The sequence below is a fragment of the Poecilia formosa genome, unplaced genomic scaffold, assembly GCF_000485575.1.
Source record: "Poecilia formosa unplaced genomic scaffold, Poecilia_formosa-5.1.2 Scaffold5, whole genome shotgun sequence".
Lineage (NCBI taxonomy): Eukaryota > Metazoa > Chordata > Actinopteri > Cyprinodontiformes > Poeciliidae > Poecilia > Poecilia formosa.
In genome coordinates, this window is record NW_006799944.1 from 1,965,952 (window position 1) to 1,979,798 (window position 13,847).

General features: G+C 42.4%; 1 protein-coding gene across 7 annotated transcripts in view; it reads right to left on the reverse strand.

Moving 5' to 3' along the window:
- Positions 1-13,847, reverse strand: part of kiaa0825 (KIAA0825 ortholog) — a 137,842-nt gene that overhangs the window by 112,082 nt on the left and 11,913 nt on the right. For all 7 annotated transcript variants that reach the window (XM_007562764.1, XM_016676961.1, XM_007562755.2 and 4 more), the window contains 4 exons: positions 10,689-10,848; positions 10,151-10,333; positions 9,785-9,970; positions 9,370-9,694 (listed from right to left, as the gene is read on the reverse strand). In XM_007562764.1, the coding sequence (XP_007562826.1) occupies positions 9,370-9,694; positions 9,785-9,970; positions 10,151-10,333; positions 10,689-10,848 (854 nt within the window). The remainder of the gene's footprint in view (positions 1-9,369; positions 9,695-9,784; positions 9,971-10,150; positions 10,334-10,688; positions 10,849-13,847) is intronic.

Consider the following 13,847-nt stretch of genomic DNA (forward strand, 5'->3'; position numbering starts at 1 on the left):
GTGACACCTTTTCTAAATATTGACCCATTCATGTTTTCCTCTTACACAGTGTAAGCAAAGAAATACAGAAAAGAAATTTATGCAAAACTTTGCTCCCTGAGAAGTCACACTTGCACAACCTTCCCTCCGAACACAAAACTTTTTATTTTTTTTTCCCCCCTCCTCCTAACCCGCAGATGACCCCCTCGGCAAATATGGATTTCCCATTTTGGAGGCTGCCAAAGCCATCACCCGGGGGATGTTCCGCATTAAGCCGGAGAATGGGCGGCTGGGAGATGTGTTGCCATACGCTGAGACACATGCACAAATACTTTTGTGAGTCCGCCTAAATGAGCTCTGCAACTGCAAAGGCATTTGGGAAAGGATGAGCTCAGTATTAGCCTTGACTCTGAAAGCACAGAGATGATTGAGCACTGAGATGGAAAGAAGAGGGAGGAGGGGGGGTAGGGGGTGGTTTTCTTTTCCAATAACGGTGACATTATTGCCTTTGGATCCTAACATAATTTTGCTATATTGTTAAACAAAATCTGACAATATGACAACAACATTGTCCCCAAGGATGTCTGGTTTAATCATGCATGAGGTTTGATTCAGAGTGTTGTGTCTGGGCACTTGTGTATGTTTTTTATGAGTATTAATGAGTGTGAGTCACCGAGTTTCGTGTGTTCACGTCTGGGGCGTTCACGCACACACACGCGCATGTTTGTGTGCATGCGATGTGGGTCGTTATGAGCAACTTGATTTGTAGACATCTCCACACACATTTGCACATGTCAGTCTTGCAAGATAATTGTCCACACCGCGACCAAACTCTGTGGTCACCATAAAATGTATTCTAACCTCAAGATTGTTTGTGAATGTGCCTACATGTTTTTGTGTGCAAGTGTGCACGGATGTGTGCGTGAAATTGCAGGTGCATAGCCGTGTAATTACGTGAGGGTGTGTTTAAATGTGTGTGCTTGTATTTGTGTTTGCATGTAATTAAGCTCCATGGGCCTCCAGTTTCTCTGTAATGGGTTCCAGTGGGAGTCTGGGCTAGAGAGACTACCTCCTGCTGCACGTGTGCATGCGTGACCTGGTTGACACGCCGGTGTCAGCCTCGTTCCCAGACTCGCACCTTGCACGCACGCACCGCCAGGCTTGTCTGTTGCTGAAGTCGCCGCCGTCGCATCAAGAGCTTCCGATGCTCAACGCGGGAGAAAAGTGAAACCGCAGACGACTCAAAGGAAACCTTATCAACCAGACAGACGGGGACACATCTGGGGAGATAGCCAGTGGATTCTGTAAAAGCTATCTCTACAGCCCTCCTGCCCCCAATCTCCACCTTCTCCGGGGTGTTCATCTGAGCACAGCAACTATTACCTTCCACTTCATCTGGAGCATCACCTTTTCCCGGCCTCTCTCTTCTCTCACCATCCATTCTACTCATTCCATCAACCTGTGACCCTATGACAGTTTCACTCGCTCACTAAGTCAACTCTAAATAGTGACACATGACCTTGGCGTTTAGCAGTGCTGGGCATTGTCTTTCATTGAGGCTCTTTCCCAACGAGCTATATAGGTATTTATAGTCACCTCCCTAGCCAAATGGGCCTACAGCCATAGCAGTGTAGTACATAGCCATCTAAACCCCATTATACCTTTGTCACAACAGTGAGATCAAATGGAAGCTCCCATAGCCACTTGATGGAGAGGGTGTGCTTAAAAGCACCCAGGTGTGTCATATAGCAAAGTACATTGCAAGTCCCACAGAGCAGAACGAGGAGGGGGGCACCGGCAGGGGGAAGAGTTCAACTGAAGGTCAACGTACCGAGAATCAATAAGGGAGAAGCTGTTGCTGAGAACGAGGTAAAAAAAAAATAATATATATGTTTATACAAGAGATCATTGGCAGCACATTACGGAGAGATGCTCTTCAAATCAGAATGATAAACTGAAAGCTTTGTCACTGCGACTGCTTAGGAAAAAATAAATAAATAAATAAAGCATACGCTGCACATCATTCGACAAAATGTCAGGGTGCAGGTTTTGCATGGAATATTAAAAAAAATAATTGTAATGGAATAAAAAAAATTATTACGTTTTGAAGGGGAGCATTTTTACTTAGTACTTGCTAATAATGGCAAGAGAATAAGAAAAACAAACAGAGCAAGCATTTTTGGCGAGCCATCCATCGTCTCCTCGTCTCTGCGGGTTCCACCAGCTCCACAGCCACACACACGCACATGCAGACCGGTCCCGACTGGCAGGAAACAGAGAGAACAGAGAAAGGAGAAGATTCAGGAGAAGACGGAAAAAAAAAAAGAGGGGTGGTGGTGGTGGTGGTTGGGGATGAAAACACGGAGAAGAGAAGGAGGGGGCGGGATAAGGGAATTCCCTTAGCAGTTGTTATTGATTCCGGTGTTTACGGGCGAATAGTTTAGTGCCGTTTACAAAACAGAACAGATGCAGCCAGTGAGCAAAAAGGTAAACAATTGCTGTGTGGCGGGCTGCCAAATCCCCAGTCTGATGTATTAAACTCACGGTGAAGAGCATTTCCCCTTTGGCTGCACTTATTGCCACTTCATTTCCTCTTCGCTTGCATACACACTCTCTTCTTGCCATCGCTCCTCTCCTCTGCGTCTTTCTCTCTTCCCCCCTCTCTCTCTCTCTCTTTCTGGTTTAACAGAGGAAAAAAAATACAAAAGGAACAAGGATGTAGGGTGCTTTTTTTTGCCGTCTGGCTATTTTCTGTCCTACTCTGACCCAGGAGGCCTAACAGAGCCATTAGTAGGGGGAATTGCATGTGTCTGACATGGCCGAAAACCAATTATTAGACACTTTCTAGCAAATGATGCCCAACTCTTTGGGGAATGAGCAATCATGCAATAATTTAGCCAGTGATTTAATTTCTCTCCAGCACGACATATCTCACGCTTGTCCGCTGGCCCTCATTTTCCCCTTTTTCTCCGTCATTCTATGAGCGGCACAAACGAGACCATCTGAGATGTGGTTTACATCTTCCCTGCCGCATTGTCCAACTGGACCGCAGTGCATTGCCATCCAAAGACAACGTGACAAAATGTTATATCATCAGGCGTGGTTTTGTGTAACTCTCGCTAGAAAAGATGTCGGCATGGGCAACGCTGTCACCACGAAGACGAATAGGTTTTCAAACAAAAGGGAATTTCAGAAGTGAAAAGAAAATATCAAAGAACTGTACATACGGCGTCAGAGTTGTGAATGTAATTTGTCAAACTAAACTGGAGTTATTGTTTGTGTTGTTAATAAATAGGATTGATGAAAACTAACTAAATCCGATTGGGTGGCGCCAATATTAAATATCGATTAACTAGACAGATATTCTGAAAAGCACCACAGTTTAATTCAACAGGTATAAAACCATCCACTAAATTGTAGCCATCCGTCATAAAATACACACTTTCAATTATTCCGTTAAGTTGGTAGCGACACATCTAGCATCTTAAAAGAGATTAACCAATTATTAAGTGCTTTGACAGGTTCAGTACATCTCACACAAATGATTAAAGCCTTGGTCTTCCTTACATCATTTTCTATTGTTCAATGAAAGTTAGATTATTATTATTTTAAACTTTGCCTTGGGGAAAAACAATCTGCACTAAGTTTCCTTTACATGAATTTATCTCCAGTTATGTACAGGAGTATGAGACAATATATGGCACATAAATGTGAAGTGGAAGAAAAATGACACATAGTTTTTATTTGTTAGAACAAATCTGAAGACCTGAAGAGTGTGGCATGCATTTGTATAAGCAAACAAAATGATTTTTGCTTTCTTTTATAATATGTCTTTCTTTATGTCATTCTTCCATGAAGGTAGGATTAATGTAGTCTGAGACCAACACTCGTCCTGCTTGGCATTTTCTACACTAGATTAATAGAAAATCCAAAAAAAATAAAAATAAAAATAAAAAAAATGTGAGCAAATGTTAAGCACTTCACTTTTAACTCTTTAATGAGCCTTGTTCTGATGAGACTTTCCATTTCACTAGATTTGTCAAAATCTGCAGGTTTTTACTAACTGGCATCTTATGACCAATCGACTGACTGGACTGAATGGGTTTCTAAAGGATTGAGTAAAAACTTGAAGTGTTTGCGTCTATAAGGTGCCTGGAGATTACACTTGTTTGGATAAATCAGCAGCGTAGTCATAAGGAGATCCGGTACGTCTGTGTGCTGTGTGTTATTCCCACAGGGTGCTGCGTTGGGTCACGGCACCCTGCACAGCCTGAAGCTCTGTCTGTGTGCGCATCAGTTTGTCTGTGGGTGGAAAAAAAGGCTTGGAGTCACTCCAGGCCTCCTACCAGGCCCAGACAGTTAGGGTCCTCTTCGTCAGTTGCAGCCCACTGCTCACTCAGACAGCCTTATTATGTGAGGACTCCTGCTGTGATTATTCAACATACACCGGGACGCGCGCACGCACTTGTAATCACACGCCACCACCCAAATGCTTGTCTCTTGGGCTTCTGTCCTCGGGTGCTGTCCAACGGGGCTGCAGCGGGGGCAACCCGGCCTTGACGGAAGGAGAGAGCAGCAACTTTTGATATGTCTATTAAGCTGCTCTGCCAAGATGGAGGTAATGTTCTTAGTGGAGGCAGAAAGGCACCTCTGCTTTAAATTTGCTTCCCTGTTACTCAGAGCGTCTGCTTGTGTTTTCACCTCTTGTCGCGCCGAATTAATATTTCTCTGGCCTTCTCTGCATACTTGGACTGAGAAGCTGGGATGAAGAGTGCGGCAGAATGCATTGCAACGATAGCAGCATTTCATTAAATCCCACTTGTTTAGTGCCCTTGTTCACATTATTGTTTTCAACCCCTCGGCAAATCACGCTCACTCTTCATCACACAAGTGCAGCCTCCTCTCAATAAGCCATCCAATTTTTTTTTTTTTTTGTCTTTTTGTCGCAGCTTTCTCAATAGAAGGTGCCAAGAAAACGTTCATATCCTTGAGCTGCTCAAGAACGATACACAAAACCCATTGTGGCCACTCAGAGGATATGGGCAAAAAAAAGAAATAAATGAAACACATTATACACAGGCCTGCAAAACCTAATCTTTTCTGAGATTTTACTGGAGGCATGATTTAGAGAAAATGACTGCTGACAAAGACATGCATATAACCACAAGCAGGGATAAATGACACAGCTTTTCTCTTTGTGATTAGTAAACACAAGGTTTTTTGTGGTAACGTGTTTTTTTTTTTGTTTGTTTTTTTTTTCTTGACAAGAACTTCTAATCATTTGAAAATGCAGCAAGAAAACTGCACAGGACAAAAAAAACAAACAAAAAAAAAAAAAAACACCTTTCACAGGCACCACACAAACAACTACACAGTGACACACACAAACACCCCCAGACCATAATTATGTGGCAGTATGCGGGTGCACGTCCCTGCCTGACAGTGTGTATAAACTCAGGCAGAGATATGATCTAGTGAGGAGCTGCTCTTATTAAATATTAACAAACGCCATTCCCAAGTAGCCTCAATCCCCATAAGCACCTCCAATGCCAGTCGGTGCCTCAGCCGAGCTTTCTCGCGTCACTACAGAACCTCTCTCCCTGCTGAATAGGCTGTGGTGCTGTCTCTGAGAAAGAGTTCAAAGAGTCTGAAAGAGCGAGGAGGTGGGAGGGAGTGCAGTCGTGGAGAAAGCACTTGCAGTACACGTTCTAACCGAATCTCTTTCTCTCTCTCTCTCTTTTTTTTTTTTTTAATCCATATGAAGCGGCTGCCAACGTCATGTGGCGAAATTAGTGTACCAGGAATTTAAATCGGCGCTATCAAAACAGAGTGGAGCAGAATTCCTCGACCTCGCCTTTAACCCCGTTGAAGTCGATTGTTGAGGGGAAATGGTAAGCGTCTACGCAGGGAAGTCGATGTGAACGCTTTTGATGTCTTACAAAAACAGGGATCTGCCAGGCATACAAATGCAAATTACTAATACCATATGGAAATTTAATGGGGCATTTTCAAAAGGGTGGCATTAAATGAGTCTTGATCACACAACTTTTAGTGTACGCCTGCGATTAGCAAGCAAGAGCACAAACACGTGCGTGAACACACACACACAAAAAAAGCATGAAAAACAAAGTGAAAAGTTTTAACACTTTAAAGTTTGGCTTCTTTTATCCTGTCCAAATACTAAGGCTTCATCTCACTATCCAAAGACCTGTATGTTGGGTTAATTGGTCACTAGAATTGCCACGTGAAAGCCTGATGATTAAGTCCAACCCACCTCTCACTTAATAAGTGCTGGAGACAGGCCCTAAACCTAACCCCATCCACCAGAATAAGGTGGGAAAATTGACATAAGGATTAAACCCATTCATTATAACTCAAATATTACATGTTTTGTAATCTAAGATAAAAGTTATTCTTTGCCACCCAGTCTTTAAGGTTGGACATTAAACACCTTACCCAATTTTTGGTTCCAAATTGCTAGCCCAGGACTGGGTTAGCAAGTTAACAAAAGTTGGTTTGTCGGTTTGGCCCCAAACGTTTTTACAGCATAAGCGAGTGGCTGAAGAAGGCACACAACAGCTTATACACCTGCAGTCAGGACATTTTTCTCACCGTAGGCCTTAAGACAATTATGAAACAAAAATGCAGCTTTTTGGACACTTATCAAGTGTCCAAAACATTTTTTTAATAGAAGCCGATGAAATACGTCCGCAAAGATTCCTCTACTCCAAAATTTAGACTTTCAACATTTTATGTCATCTTTGGATTTTTCCATCCACAAAATTTTGTTTATTTGACTTATCTCAGACCCCCTGCCAAAAAGAAAAAAAGAAACAACTTCCCGTAGCATTCACCACGGCACCATTTCAAACCCTCTTAGAGAGACATACACGTGAAGACTTGGACCACCCTCACATTCCTACTTGAACTCAGTGAGGTGCGCTGGTAAAGTCAAGTTTTTGTTCGCTCCGATACACTTAGAGAAGTACAGCAAAATGGGAAAAGAAAAAGAAAGAGGAAGGATGTGTGAGGGATAGAATAAAAGACGAAAAAGGATGGAGGTGGTGCAGGGCGGGGTGTTGGGACCCTTCGCATCTGCCTGCCTTTGAGTCGGTGAGGTTAAAAGAGGAGGCAGATCTTGCTGTGAAAGCTGTTAAATGGTTCAGTGGTTTGACCGTGGCTGATGCTGCAGACAGCGCAGCTCCCCTGGGAGCAAACTGCGTTCCCACCTCTGTGCCCCCCCCCACCAGCAAGACCCTCATCAAAATATACCTACCGCCTTCCTTTACTTCACAATAAACAATAACACAGCAGGAGTAGAGGGAGGGATCTTAGGAGTCATTGGAGGCTTATGAAAAGAGAATCACTTTCTTTGACACCGTCATAATTGTCTTGACAATTATGTGTGTTGCATACAGTATGCAGACAGTAGAGTGTGAAAGCAGATTATGCATTAATGTTCCAGCATTGGCTTTTTAGAGAGCCACGGGCATTTGGAGTGGTTCTTAAGATTCTCCCTTTTTTTTTTTCTTTTTTTTTTATTTGGAGACTTTAAACATGAACAACACAAAAATGTAATCCCAGTTGTAGATGTTGCACACACACACACACACACACACACACACACACACACACAAACACAAACACACAAACACAAACACATAAGTAAAAGCAGCACAGGCAAAACTGCTCCATTTTACCATCATTACACAGCACGAGTCCCTCGCTCCCTTTGGAGCCGTGTTCTGCCTCCGGTGCTACATTTGACGGTTTGTTGAACGGCACGTAGGTGTGTAGCCTCCGCCGCGTTACGTGATCAAACAGCCCAACTGACGCATGGCCAATTATCCCGGCTGCCTCCTCTCATCTCACGTTTAAGGAGAGGGAAAGTAAAAACCAGAGAGGGAAAATGGGAAGAGAGGTAGGGAGGGAAAGGGGGAGAGAGAGAGAGAGAGAGAGGGAAAAAAAAGAAAAAGTGGCGAGGCTGGCGGTATGTTTATCGAAGAAAGGCAGATGCAAAAGCACTCCTCTTCCCGTTCCGTAGGGAAGCTGGCATGTGTACCCTTTTGAAAAAGTAAACAATGGCTCACAGACTTTTTTTTGTTGTTGTTGTTATTTATTGTGAATCTTTACTCTCAGCAAGTTGTAAATAGGCCAATATGTTGCAAACAAAGAGAATGTGAGGGGATCGGTAGTTTCAGAAGTGACTTGGTGCGCAAGGGTCTCTGCTCTTCTCTGTCGATGCATGACCCCGTCACCAAAAGGCTTTACCACAGAAAACTCCCTCCGTGTCACAAGTTAATTCAATAATTTTGAGTATGATTGAAAAGTTTATTTATTTTAGACATTCAAGAAGTAAAACGCATTCATAAAAACTGTCACTCTATTGTCCACACAGTCACAGGGAAGACTGCTGACTTGACACTAGTCACTGACAACCTCCATAAGGAGGGTAAGCCGTAAAGGGGTCATTGCAAAAGAAGCTCGCCGTTCACAGAAAGCTGTATTCAATTGTATTAATGGAAGATTGAGTGGAAGAAAAAGTGGAGAAAGTCTGGTTAAAGAAAAAAACAAAAACAAAAACAAAAAAAAACGGTGCACAATCAGTAGGGATAATCTGCAATATTGAGGGGATTGTGAAACATTTGAGAAATATTCACAAGGTGTAGCACAAGTGTTGAACTTCTGAGCCAGAGACAAAGTCACGGGCATCATGAACTAGACCTAGAGCGGCCTGACCTGAAGCCCACATCTGTGAAGAAGAGTCAAAAGGAAGATGAGAGAAACCAGAGCCAGCAATGCAGACCTGCTGAAGGCCTCTTTTGAAGCAGCCTTGGCTTCCTCAATACTTCAGAAAACCCACAGACAGATTATATTCATAATACACCGCACAAATAGAATCTGAAGCAAAAGAAGCCCATCCCAAGAATTAAGTGCATATAATGTACAGTACGTGGATATTTGTTTCATTAGGCCTTAATTTCTGTATTTAAAAAGTCCTATTTGAGATTAGGACTTAGTTTGATCACCAATGCAAACATATTACGCATGGCGTAAGCCTTAGCCTCAGGAACAGTGCTCTCTGTCTGGCAGGGAGGAGAAAGGAGGGCGTTAGTAAAATAAAAGACAAAAAAAAAAAAAAAGCAATTACGATGGTAACAGGAGTCCATCAGAAAGGCCTTGAATTTAGTACGCCGCAGCTGGAGAGCAAAGTAAAAAGAGAGAGGAAGGAGATGGAAACTAACCTTTATTCGTTTATAAAAGAGAGCAAGAGAGGAGTAAAGAGGGTAGAAATAAAGGGAGAAAAGCGCACATCGGAATAAACAGAGCCACAAAAGCCTGTGCAAACAAGAGAATGACATAAGATGAAATAAAAAGCAAATTACTCACCTACAGTTGCTCGGGACATTACGGAGTATTTTTTGGTCTTGCCGCTCAGCGCTGTGTTGTCTCTTTGAGCGGTTTCAAATTCTCTCTCCATTTGGGAAGTCATTTCCTGGGTGATGGCACCAAAGTAAGCTACGTTTAAAAAGCCGAGGACGACCTCGGGCTCCACCACCCTTGAGAGAACCTGGAGCTCCTCGGTGAGAGCTTGAGTCACATGTTGGACCACGTTGCAGAAACCCGTCGTTAGTCTGTCGAAGCCGGACTCACCGCCTGGGCTGGAGCTCATGCTTGAGTGCAGGATGCTAAGCACGTACTTCTGTTTCAGGCCCTAGGGGTAGGGTTAGGGTTATTGCTATCGTATTAATATCATTCGGCGTTTATGAAGTTGTCTTAAATACGGAAGTGATTCAAACGGCACCTGGTAGCCTGTGACCACTTCACATTCAGGGTAGAGAAAAAACAGCTGCTTAAAACAGTTGACCCGCTCGAGGATGGTCATGGTGGAGAGCTGGGGGGAGCCAGGAGGTCCTGAGGTGCAGCATGAGAGCCGGTCCATCAGGAAGCGTCGCAGCTGGAGACGCACAGGATCCCACGCCTCTTGGATCTCAAATGGAATGAGAAAATGTCAGAAAAATATTTAGGTAATTACTACCTCAGGTGGCGTTCTAACAAAATACAGACTGTTGATTAAACCGTCATTTCAGAACACTTAGCTGCTGAACTAAAACTGAAATGCATTAACCCAACGCTGAAACACTGAACTGAATGAGAAATGGCGCATTACCTCCACTGCAGAGTCATCTTTGACCGTGTGTACGGAGTCGACAGAGGAGCCAGGTAGATGAGGATGAAGAGAGGAAGAAGAGGATGGACAAGGAAAATAAACTCCACACTGGGCAGAGACATCCAGCAGGAGCTGAAGTGTCACTTCTTCTTTCCCCTCTTCCTCTGATTTAAGGTACTGTTGCTGAAGGCAAGATGGATGAAGAGACATGATGAATTTGGGAGAAGTTGTTCTGAAGATATTACAAAAACTGCACAACGTTGTTTTTCAGATGTGAAGGATTTTTCAATCTATATTTATTTTTCATAAATATACCCACTCAACAGGCCTAACTGGCTTGGTGAGATGCTTTGTTTTGTCCTAAAATCCTGAAATTTACATAGACTAAAATGTAGTCAGTCTAATTTTATTTAAATCCTAAATTAGTACACATAAAGTAATAATTTACATGGTTCTATGCCACATTTTATTTCATAGCAAAGAGCAAAAATGTCTTTTTAGATTGAAAACATTGCTGACCTTTGACCTAATACATTACCAGAGCTCTGAAGAAGTCTAAAATGTCCGTGGAAAGAGGCTTCAGGGAGTTTTGTGCCCTCGTGTTGAACCACTGCAAGACCTCTGTGGGACTGGGTGGACGATCCCCTGTTCTGGAGTCTCCCATTTTGGCCTGGAGCTCCTTCAGATGCTGCTCTATGCTGAATGAAAGGAAGATGAATCATTAGACGACTGATAAAGGAATAAAACTCTTTAAACGAAAAGTGTTTTCGAGATGTTGCATGTGAAATTGCACTTATTGAGCAAGTGTTTAATTCTGACAGCATCAAATTAAATGAAATATGCTACACAGATATCTGCCAAAAGATCAACATTATGTCACAGTAAAACCACATAATACAATTTATTTCAGTGGATTTTTATATGATCAGAAAATAATGAAATGTTGGGAAGTGGAAAGAAAAAATAAAAGAAATATGAAACATGTGTCATGGGTGTTTAGCTCCCTAAGTCAGTCTTGCAAGTAACTGAAGACATGTCTCTCCCTCCCTTCCACATACATGTTTGACCATATTTTCTTGGCAAAGTAGCAAAATCTCAATCACTCTGGTTGTGAGAGAAGACAAGCGGCAAAGGTCATCAGGCCGGGATTTGTGAAGGCAACATCGAGGATTGAGGCCTCTGTACATGGGTCACATGGTCTACTCCTGCGCCACCGCAGCGCCCCACGATAAAACTAGTTTCTTCATAGCAACTTTGACCAACTTCCCTGTCCCTCCTACAGAAAAGTATCCTCAAATGTTGATGCTGCTACCACCTTGTATGTTCAGGGAATGTTGCGTTCAGGTGTAAGGAAAGTGTTAGTTTTGACCAAATATACAGCCAAGAAAGGTACTGGTTTTAGGTGAACAGAGGTAATTTTTCCACGTTTGCTTTTGTCCAAAACAAAAGTTTTAAGTTTTTCCTTCAATCTTGACTGTCTTCTTGTCCTCTTGAAGGTTGAATTTCCAGAGTGCATGGCGAGTTGTCCGCTCGACAGATTCTCCCACCTGAGCTGTTGGTCTTTCCAGCTCCTCCAGGGTCACCATAGGCCTTTTGTTTGATTTCTCCCTGTCCTGTCATTTATGAACCATGTGGGTTTGTCTGTCACATGAAAAACCTGACAAAATGTGAAAAGATTCAATGGGTATGATTATTTTTGCAAAGCACTGTAACTGAGATTATGGCAATAGCCTGGGTAAAACCGTTCCTGTAGCCAATAGTTTCCCATCTAGACTTCCAGTCCTTCAGCATTGTGCGACTGTGGGAAAAATTGTCTCCCCAAGGTAGCATCCTGATTTTCAAGCGCAACCCAATCAAATAAAGAAAGCAGCACTTCAGCACAAATGCACAGAAACAAAACCAAGCAAAAGTCAAATAGAAACACAGACATTGATGTACACACGGCATCGTATTCATCCCCCCGGCCCCCACCTCTCATTCAGTGTCTGTACCGTGTGAAGACAGATATAGACACATCAGCAGTAATGAACACAGACACCAATATATCAGTGTGTGAGTGCGCGCTAAGCATCTGGAGTGAAGTGGCATTACAGGCATCGGCAGGCATCAGACATACACACCTTTTGCTTTCTCATGTCTTCCCTCAGCTCACACACACACACACACACACACACACACACATATATACAAACACCATTCTTTTGATGTTAACAGACTGCACCAGCTATTCGGTTTCCCCTTTATATGACAGATTAGAAATGACAACTTTGAGCTCCACATGTTTAGTCATTTCCATGCAAATCGATGCTTATATATTTGGATCCAAGACAGTGTCAGAATGTCGGTATACCTGCATAATTAAACAATGTTTTAGGGTGAGGGTTGCTTGTGTGTGCACACATGGCTGCGCATTGACAGGTGTAGATTTACACAAAGCTCCAAAAATGAGTATGCAGCAGAGCAAGACGCTGCAGGGCTCAAATGATTCATTAGATAACACAATTGCTGATGAACTAAAACCAATAGGGAAATATAATTAGGAAAATCAACAAAAGGCTACTTTTCCTTTAATCAAATTTCTTCTATAAACCTACAAGCATTGGATGTGTTTTTTTTTTGACAAAAATCATTAACTAATGACTTATACATATTATCAATTGAAATAGTAATTTTTATGTCGGAGTTTGTGTGACTTTATGTGTTAGTATAGATAATGTAAAGCCAAATTGCCTGTTGGTCATCAAACAGCTCCTCCCCTATTGCAGGCCTATAAACTGCCTCCTGCTTGCTCCCAAGCCATGAACGGATCCAGATGTCCCGCAATAGCATCTCATTAAATAATCGTTCAATCTGACACAGTTTCATTTCAGAGGGGGAAAACGCACGGGGATAAAATGTTATAGACTGTTCCAAGTTGATATCCTCTAGACCAAACACTGCCTAATGACATCCCTCTGTCTTGTGTTAACTACGTTCTCGTAACTCTGCTTTGCTTCTTCTTCTTTTCTTGGCAGACCAAACGATGCCTTTTCTGTTATTGTCTTGCTGCCACTGAACTCAATGACACAAGCTCAGGTTAAAAACTGTTTTGTTTTTTTAAGTTATTTAACATGGAATATTTTTTGTTAAACATCTTTAAAACATACAAAAGCCTCAACCTGTGCTTGTCCCCTGTTTCGTCTCGTGTTGGTATGCACATTGTACGGGAAATATATTATCCTGCGTCTGAAACGTAAAAGCAAAAATATTTTGATTCCAAAAATTCCAGGTGGATTAGTGACAAATCCAAACAAAGCAAAAGGATGAAGACACCTTAGCCTTCACTTGTTGTAATTAATATAAAAGAAAGTCTACTGTGGATTACTGTGACTGTTTTGTAAAGATAGAGAGAAGAAGGAGCAAATTCATCAGCTGAATCAGTTGACTAAGATTTCCGAATATGTTTCAGTCATTTGCCAGGTCCTCTGATGGAAGCTTGCTTCACATTGGATGACTGCACAAAATGCTATATGTGTGTTTATAGTAAGTCATAAAACATAAAACATTCATTCAGGGCTCCACCCCAGGACTTTACATAGACAGCAGGTTTCAAATGGGTTCCCATCTGCAGCTCACTTTCTACCCACTCTCTGAAGTTCATTAAAAAGGAAAATAGACACTAGGCTGTTAACTTCACTCTTCCCACAAAGTTGTGTGG